This window comes from Melospiza melodia, chromosome 2 (assembly GCF_035770615.1).
Source record: "Melospiza melodia melodia isolate bMelMel2 chromosome 2, bMelMel2.pri, whole genome shotgun sequence".
NCBI classification, from domain to species: domain Eukaryota; kingdom Metazoa; phylum Chordata; class Aves; order Passeriformes; family Passerellidae; genus Melospiza; species Melospiza melodia.
This window is the reverse complement of record NC_086195.1, coordinates 70,604,900-70,614,262: the sequence shown is the minus strand read 5'-3', so window position 1 is coordinate 70,614,262 and position 9,363 is coordinate 70,604,900. Positions and strand designations below refer to the sequence as shown.

The 9,363-nt window shown below is 47.7% G+C and overlaps 1 protein-coding gene across 3 annotated transcripts; it reads right to left on the bottom strand.

Moving 5' to 3' along the window:
• Positions 1-752: 752 nt before the first annotated feature.
• On the bottom strand, positions 753-8,878 carry PRSS23 (serine protease 23). Of its 3 annotated transcripts, none has more exons than XM_063148818.1 (2): positions 8,780-8,878; positions 753-3,920 (listed from the first exon to the last, which is right to left on the bottom strand). In XM_063148818.1, the coding sequence occupies exon 2, from the start codon at positions 3,905-3,907 to the stop codon at positions 2,789-2,791; it is 1,119 nt and encodes a 372-aa protein (XP_063004888.1). In that variant the 5' UTR covers positions 3,908-3,920; positions 8,780-8,878; the 3' UTR covers positions 753-2,788. The 3 variants fall into 3 exon arrangements, with proteins under 3 accessions (XP_063004888.1, XP_063004890.1, XP_063004889.1); XM_063148820.1 differs by lacking the exon at positions 8,780-8,878 and adding an exon at positions 6,926-7,026; XM_063148819.1 differs by lacking the exon at positions 8,780-8,878 and adding an exon at positions 4,053-4,140.
• Positions 8,879-9,363: the final 485 nt, after the last annotated feature.

Below are 9,363 nucleotides of genomic sequence, written 5' to 3'. Positions count from 1 at the left end.
TGGTGGACCTGGTCATGTTAGGTTTACAGTTGGCCTTGAAGATCTTAAAGATCTTTTCCAGCCTAAATGGCTTTGTGATTCTGTGAAAAGTTCTTAGCCTACAATCTGAGAAAGCAGTTGAGAACACAGGATCAGTGGATGGGAAATACATCCAATAAATCAGGACTGATGTTCTCAAGCCCACATGACGTAGTGCGCATTGTTAAAGGTCAGGAAACTTGTATGAACAGCAATTTCAAAAAGAAAAACTTTCTGCATCCAGTGTTTCTCTAAAAACTCTGAGTCTCACTGTTGGCCTCAAAGGAACTTTTTTTTATACTGCATCAACTAAAAGAAAAAGAAGATGGACTGACCTCAATTTTGACCTTCTACTGACTGGTTCACATTCCTCCATAGTTTATTTACCCTGAAGTTCATAAAAACAATGTGGCTTTTCAGTCTAATAGGTTATTTTCAGCTCTAACTAATCAGAGCTCATGACTGGCTTTGGAATTGTAAGAGTCATACAAAAGCTAAGATTGATCATTTTAGCATCCAAATGTGTTAAAGTATGAAGTAATTAAGTCTACCAAAACCCCAAAAACAATACACCAAAACAAAAACTTCCAACAGGTAAGAGCAGAAGAAAATTGAAGGAAAATAAACAGCACTGAGGATTTTAATAAATCTGTATCTGAATGTCTTTACAAATAAGCAGCTGAAATGAGATTGAAAGTGCAACCCAATACAGCACAAATACAAGAATGTCTGCATTGAAATTCCATAACTTTTCTTTATTCACTGTGATACATTCAAACAAAAGTGCTCCAGATAACATCCACAGAGTAAAGGAAATTAAAACAAAAAGTCAGAAAAAGACCATCAGATACATATGGTGATTATTCATATTTCAAAGCATTAGTAACTGCTTGTATCTGAGTGCACCAAAAACCCACATGAGAGTCCACATTTTTGTACACTGCTTCTATAAAAATAATAATCATAGGCAGCTCCAGCATAAATGTTTGTCAGAACTAGAGCCAAAGCCACCACAAAGATAAAGCACCATCAGGCAAATGTTTACAAATGCCGTAGTAATTAGTAGAGTGTAAAAAAAGGCTTAGCTGAATTAACATTTTCCTTGTATTGGTATAGCACAGGGAAGCTCTGCTTGGATTCACTCCTTCCCAGCTTTGATATTTCTCACCAGGGACGTGCATTTGCCCCACAACACCAAGCACCATGGGCAGCTTGGGAAGCTTCAGGAGTCAGTGAGGGATGGATGGAAGAGGAACAGGAGCCGGTCTCTATCCTCCTACTTTAAAAAAATCATCCTGGCATGGCAGCATGTCCTCAACCATGTCACTGAAATACAGTGGCACAATCCACCTAAGAAAGGCTGGCTGCACAGACCATGCTGATTTCCAAATGCTGTTTGCTGAGCTACAATATTTGGCGGCACTGGTTTTACCCCAAAAAGACAGTTCTTGTTTTCAACTCTAATTCTTCTACAGTAAAAATATCACTTATCACTGTAAGAGACAGCAGAGGATCACTTAATAGCAAACCCAGGCTGCATCCTATATAGTGGTTCTATTCCAGCTGCAGAAATCCTGAACTGTGCATTTGCTAAGAATTATTTGTAACTCAACAGCTAGGTGGGGAGGAATATTCCTTTTCCCAAGCCACAAGAAACATTAGTCAAGATGCCCAAATTACACTGTCAATGGGATATGGCTGAGAGACACTTTTAAGTCTAGGGTCCCTCTATGTGGTGTACTATTAGGTAGAACAGCAAGGATCTTCAACAAACGGGGAAAACTCAGTAGAACCCTTGTCCAGCTCTCTCCTTTACCTGCTCTGCAGGCAGCAATTCAGATAGATAGCAAGACTGAAGACAGGCTTCCCCTCTGAAAATCTGAATTGCTGACATGAGATTTTCCTTAAAAGGCCCAAGTAGGTCATAAACAGAAAAGCCCCTTTCCCCACATGCTTTCTAGTATATTCATAGGGATCCTGCTCCTTCATAGGTCCCAGCTCCTACATGGATTTAATCCCACGTGCAATTAGTGTTTCTCAAAGCAGGATGTAACGGCACTGATCATATAACCAACATCATCTTCACAGTCAAATCATTACAACATCAAGGTCTGTCTGCTCAAAAAGCATTTTTTTAACTGTGTAACTAATAAAGTCTCAAATCCCTCAGGCTGAAAGGAAGTTAGAAGTGTTATGTGGTTATTTACCCTTCACGCTATTTGTGTGGCATTCATCTCCCACGGCGCATGCCTTGCCCTTTTCACACTCCCTTTTCTCATGCAGGAACACAAAGCTGTAATGTTTGGGTTGCAAACACCATTAAATGCCCCTCTTCAGCCCCCAACAGCATAGAAATATTTTCTTTTAAAAGTTCAGATCAAAGCATTTCTACTAATCCTAGGATTTATTAAAACAAACATTGTAGGCATGAGATAGTCAACAGCGTCCCTTTTACAAGATTCTTTGGAGACGGTTCTGTTTTCATACTGTTTACTGATCCGCCCCTAATTAATCTTCAGTTGCTCAGCTGCAAATTCAGCAAGTCCACCTGCTCCTTCCCCACCCAGCAGACGTTCCTTTCTCCCCAGTTTCAGGCTGTAATGATAGCACCAGCCAGTCCCTGTCCCAAGAACAAGGGGGCTGGCTTGAAAAGCTACATATAACCTCTTGATGTTACGTGATCACATGCATTTGCAGCACAAAGTCTAGCCTTTCCTCAGATGAGTAACTAAAACCAGTCATTAAGTGCTTTCATGGAGTTTCATTGTCTTTATCCTTCCCTGCAGTCAAGGTAGTTGCCTTTGATCCAGTAACAGATCTGTGCGTATTTGAGCGGTGTGATGCGAACAGCTACATTGAAATCCTGCGGGGTGCCATTCATGTCCACCCACTGATGGCCTGAAAATATACCAATAATTTTACGCTCCCATTTGTGATTCTGCCTCTTCCACATCCTCACATACACCCCAGATCCACTGGCACCCGGCTGGGCATCGCACTGCTGGTACAGCAGGTCGTACGTTTCGTCTTTGACATCGCAGAAACGGTAAACCAGGTTTCCTGGACGGTCATTGTCGTAGCCAGAGAAGTGAATCCTCCCTCCAGGTAAGTGTCTTGCTGGTGGGCTCACACCTATCTTCATAAACTTTCTCTTATGTGGCTTCTTCAGCTCCAGCAGGGCATAGTCATAATCCATGCCGATGTCATTGGCATTGCCTTTGATCCATCCTTTGGGGACATGTGTCCGTTTCACGCGGATCCACTGGAATTTCATTTTCTCAGGCATTGCCGAGTTGGTGATATTGGACCCCTTGCTGCCATCTTTCTGTTTGGGCTTTAGGAACCCCACCCGCAGTTTCTGAGCTCCCTTGACGTAACTCTTTCCATCATGGATACAATGAGCGGCAGTAAGAACGTGCTTTTCGGCCACCAGCGTCCCCGTGCAACCCGTAGAGAGCTTCACTGACGTGGAGAACGGGTAATTCAACAAGAAGTCCTTCCCAAAAATGCTAAACCTGCTGTCATAGCCATAGATCTGCCTCTTAGTTCGAGCTCTGCCTCGGGAGCCGTCGCCGTCGCTGCTCAGGATGTAGATGCCCACCTCGGTTTCCGTGAGGCTGCCGTTGGCGTACAAGGTTTCGTAGGACAGGTAGTTCTTCACCTCCTCGTACGTCGGCAGCGGAGAGCTTTTGTGGCATGCTGGGCCACACGGAGATACCACTTCCAGTCTGGCTTCAGCATCAAACTGGGGCCTGTCCAAGTTCAGGGTAGACTGCGGCAGGATAACGGGAACTCTGTAAGACGGCCAAGTTGGCTTCCAGTGAGGACTGGAAGGCATCACATCTTTAGCAGCACACAAAAGGAGGATTAAAGTGGACAAGGCTGCCATTCTGAACGTCGGTCTGTGGAAGGCAAAAGCAAATACAGTTATTCACCCAAACCCGTTGCAAGATTATCCTACCTTGCTAAGTAGTGGCTTGCTAACCCAGTATAGATGTAATAAGGGTCAAACAATTTGAATGGAGTTAACTTACATCAAGTAGCTCAGATTTCTCAGCGCCAAACTAATGCCTTAGCCGGAGTCTCAAAACAAGTGTCCCAGGTTAACACTGAAATACAGGACATTTAACCCTCAGGTGTGCTGAGCCAACAACTCCCAGCTGACATCAGTGGGAAGTTATAGTACTTGTCTTCACACAGTTTAAAGAAAATTCAGATTCTGTTTAAATCCATTCATCCAGTAAACAGAGCTCCTGCAAAAAGTAAATGTGTCTGTCTTCAGCTAGACTAGAACACTCTCTGAAAGCTCTCCCCTGCTCTCTGACTTTGCTGAAAGATGTCCTTTAAATCCCTTCACACCATTTGCTGTCCCAGCCAGAGACACCAGGCTGATGGCAGGGACAGGTGGGGAGGGACAAAGAAGGTGACCTGACAGGGGCTGTGCTGCAGAACACAACCACAGAGGAGACTCACTTCCCCCTGCAGCTCACAGCAGACAAAGGCTCTGCACCAAGTGGCACTGGCCCTCCCCGAGGCTTACACGAGAAAGGGTGACATGATTACACACAGGCAGCTAATGAAGGAAGATTACAATTCTTGAGGGAATTTTCAGTTAACACACCGGCTTATTGCTTTATAAACTCAATTAATTAGAAATGCAAACCAACCCCCTCTGAGCACAGGGAGGCAAATGTGGCTGTAAATGTGTTTATGAACCGCAGGCGGAGTGCCTGGGACTGCAGAGAACAGCGTGCACTACAACTGTGTCAAAAAAATGCCCAACTTCAGTTTATTTGAAAATTAGCCATACAGCTGAATCGCTGCAGGAGGCACTGTGCCCTGGGCGAGAAGGCAGGCAGGATCTCCCTCACACAAAGATTATTCAAAGGAAAGTTCACCATTATGTTGAGCTTACACATATTTAAAACCCTGCTGAGGTTACACTGATCACAACTGCAGGATCATTCCTGAAATGCCTCAAACGAGTAAACCAAAGCAAATCACACAGGAAATGACCACAGATATCTAAGAATAAAAAAGAAAAATCCTTCTCTCCAGTGCTTTGTGTAGAAATACTCCATCCCTAAACTGCATCAAACAAAACTTTGAAAGCTACAGGCTGCTGATGTCCAGCGGTGTTCAACTCAAATATTGGGCCCAGATTCTTAGAATTTTGGTACCATCCTCTTTGGGAACAGAGGCTATCATTAAAGCACACAATGTTTAAAATATCAATTGACTCATGCAAGATATCAAAAGACTTAAAAGTCCAAAAACAGATGTAGATGAACAGAACTGACACTACTGAAACCCACAGACGCAGGTGGACTCTTTCAGGACTCTTTCAGAAGTGACCACACATTCTGTTGGCAATTTTTTCATTAACAAACAGAACATCTTTAAAGGAACATACTTTTTTCCTAGGTTAGTCTCCACCAAATATGATGCATTATACCTAACTGATGACTCATGCTGGCAAATAAAAGCCATTATAAACATTAATCAGAATTGCATCATGTTATGTCTCAAAATCAGAAAATATTTGGTATTCAAGGAAAACCAAACACTCCTCTGACTCCTTCCACAGCAAATTTTAGTATAGGATGTGGCTGCATTTTGCAAGCTATGAAATGAAAGACTTCCAAATGCTGTAAGGATGGCACAGGGAACACCTGCTGTATTATCACATCTATTGTTGTAGGACAGTGATTAGGAAGACAGAAAAAAAAAAAAAGAAGGTAACAGGGACAAATGACACTGCTCCATCCCCACAAAGACAATATACACTGATATGAGTCAACTGCTAGCTGTCCCGCTTGTGTCAGTGAGGGCTGCATGCAGCAGTGCTCACTGGTTTCACAGTCAGAAGCTGAGGGCAGACTAAACCACAGTTAAATGTGCATTAGGTATGATCCCATCAGTAAGAGCACGTATTTCTAGGCAGTTTGCCCTCGCTGCCCTCAGACTTCTTGACAGATAGCATCTCTCTAAATGGCACCACCCATGCCACTTCTTGGAGCTAAAACCCACCCATGCTAACTGAGCCTCTGCTGGCCCTCGGCTGGTTTGTTTAGCTGGCAGGGGAAAACCAGAAGCATCCTGTCAGTTGTTATTTGCACAAGCAGCCAGATTCCCTCGTGCCTGTCAGCACGGCGACCCGATGGAGGGATTGTGTGCCAAACAGCTCCTCTGCTTCCTCCGAGATTATCATCTGGGCTGAGGAGAGAGATTACCTCGCCCTGCAACCTGCCCTGCCTTATCTCCCCACCATCCCCAGCCCAGCACTGCCAGCGCACGGAAGGGCAGCTTCAGACAGCAGAGGGCAGCCGCCCTATGAGGAGAGCAAGACAGGAGATGGTCCCAGAAAAAAGGCTTCAGAAGATGTACTTGTGTCTGTGCTGTGTAAAGTGGTACTTACTCCACTTCACGTCTCTGACCAAGCCTCCCACCCCCCTCCACTGCTGCTTCTGTGCTGTGATCACATTGCAGCTCTAGGGGATAAAAAAGCCTTTTCACCAGTTACAGAACGCTTCTATTATTTAAGATGTTATTTAAACCTGACAATAAAATACAGTTGTGAGTTTATGTAGAAGCTAAACAGTGCTCATCTACTGAAGTTGTCATAGTTAAATTCCATCTGGAGACATAACTGGTACTAAATCAGATCTGGGCAGCAATAGAATAAATATGTCTTACTTATCACAGGATGCAAATTAGCCCACAGTACCTCTTTCTGTGTAGATCCTTCCTCTTAAAAAATAAATTAATTGAAAAAGCAGTCTACATTTACACAGAGACTCTCCAGTAATGCTCTTCTTTCCTTTTACTTTCTCTTCTCATTTGAAACACAATCAGACGGCTGCAAAAAACCCCAGGGTTAAAAAACTCTCTGTCCTCAGCTACTTACTCATGGGTGACCCTGGGAGATGCTCTCAGACTGAGCAGACTGGTGAGGAGTGAGCACTTCCCTGCACGGCGATCACAGAGCGGTGCTGAATGAATTACGACGTGCTGCTCTACTGTAGCTCTGCTCTTCTGTTTCTATTTAAACTGTGTCATAAACTCAATCCACCCTTTGACTCAGCACAAAGCCCTGCTCTGACATCCAGCCTAGGAACCCCCTAGAAGCGGTTTGTACATAATCACACTCGCTAATGGCATTAAAATTGTTTAGAGAATGGAAACAGTGACAGCTACCCCGGGGCTCTCCGTGCTGCTGAAACTCTTTACAGACACATTTTCCTGCTTGCTGTGGGCATTCACGCCCCAAGACAGATGCTGCTGGTAAAGAAAACTGCCTTGTTCAGGATGGACATGAATAATTTTCTAATAAGCAATTAATTTTTCTGCAAGAGTTTGCTACTTCAGGGGTGGTTCTTGTAGTAGATGGTTAAATAACAATAAATCATGGATCATCTAGTATGAAAGACCATGAACCAGTCTCCATTACATTTTGAAATGAAGAAAGTTTTTCCACAGCGCTGGAAGCCAGAAAGATTAACATACCAAAAAAAAAAAAAAAAAAAGAAATCAAGAGAGAACACCAAGACAGTGAGAGAGAAAAATCTGCCTCGAACCAAATCATAAAGGAGAACTAAATCACTGTCAGTGCAGTGCCAAAATACCTCTGCTGCTTTTCCTGGTCACAGAACTTGTTAAAACACAGCAAAAATAATGGAGTTGCACTTTAATAACTACAGAAGCCTTCCTGCCATTAAAATCTAACAACTTTATTAGCCTGCCTGGGATGCTGAGGGTGGTGCGAGGGTTACACTGCCTTACCTGCTAGACTGAGGGCTCTAGGAAGAGATGCCTTGGAAAGCCTGAAGCTAACTTTGATACTGTCAGGCCACGGGTGTGTCCATTAGCACTCACACCAGGCACAGCGGCTCTTTTGGCACGTGTGCCAGTGACAAGCACACGCGGAGAAAAGGGAGCATAGGACGTGTTTCCATTTAGTCCGACTCCTAGAACTGCCTCCTTTCACCCTCCTTTTTTTCTGCTTTCTCTTTCCCTGCATGTCAGGCAGCTTCGGTATCACGGCACAAGAGCAATCTGCATTACGAGCAGACGGTGACGGTGTCTGCATAACGGGGTGAAGCTGTGGGAAGGACCTGCATCCCCAGGGCTCCCAAACCACCTGAGTGACGGGGCGGCTGCACAAGCTGGGTCCCGGTGGGACCGCACCAACCCCTCGGACCTTGCAAAAAACAGCTTCCCCAGGCTCCAGCAGCCGCTTCACTGAACAGCTCGTGTCACGTACGTCTTAAAAGGCCACCCCAAAAATACCGATGTACTCAAACACAGCGACGAGCCCAAGTACAGCACCGCAGCGGAGCGCTACCTTCAGACGCCTCCAAAGCACGAAAAGGCAGCGAAGGCGACTTTCCCCCCAGCTGTTCCCTCCTCAGCCGCCGTGCTTTCGGAGTTGGTCCCCGGCGGCGGACCCGCAGCGGGGACCGGCGGGCAGCGGCCGCGCTCGCCCTTTTGTGGCCGGCGCCGCCGGGGAGGCGGTGCCCGGTGCGCTCCGGTGGATGCGAGCGGGGTTAAACATTAAGCCCAGCGCGGAGGGAGCGCTCGCCGCGGGCCGGGACAGGCGCTGCCCCCGCCCGGAGTCCCGCCCGCCCGGCCGGGCAGGTGAGGCAGTGCCCGGGGCAGCGCAGGGCGAGCCCGGCGCTCACCATCCTCCCGCCGCCCCTTTGTCCCCCGGGGCGACCCGCACCCCGCGGCGCCCTCCCCGCCGCCGGGGCCCGCTACCTACCGGCTCCCCGCAGCAGCGGCGGCGGCTCCGGGAGCGGCTCAGGCAGGTGGCGGGGCCGGAGCCGGTCCCATCTCTCCCGCCGCCTCCGCGGGGCTCGGGAGCGCCTCCCTTCCCTCCCTCCCGCCGGGTGCCGGCCCTCGGCGGCGCGCTCGGAGCGGGGCGGGCCGGGGCGGGGCGGAGCGGCGCCTCCCGCAGGTGGATCCGCCGCTGGAGCCCGCCGCTGGAGCCCGCCCCGCCCCGCCCCGCCCCGCAGCGCTGCCGTCGGCACGCCGGGGCCCCGGCGCCCCTGCCCTGCTCGAGCCGTCCCTCCGTCCGCTGGGCCCCCGCCCCAGTGCGGCGTCACCCCCCTTTAATCTCTTGCTGCTCTTTCCATGTATTTCCCGAGGAAAAACATAGTGGCTTTTCCCCAGCCTTGTTCTGGCACGACGGGCGGCTCAGGGGCTGCCGTCTCGGTGCGAGGTTTTGGGGTTTTGGGGTGCAGCCCGTGGCGCTTCTGCAGCCCCAAGGGCAACAGGTTCTTTGTCCCCCGTGTCTGGGTCCTCAAGTCCCTTTTCAGCGGGTTCCTGGTAACTCTTGAGCTCCCT

Coding starts and splice junctions, on each gene's coding strand:
- PRSS23 (XM_063148818.1), bottom strand. CDS start 3,907: ATGGCAGCCTTGTCCACTTTAATCCTCCTTTTGTGTGCTGCTAAAGAT.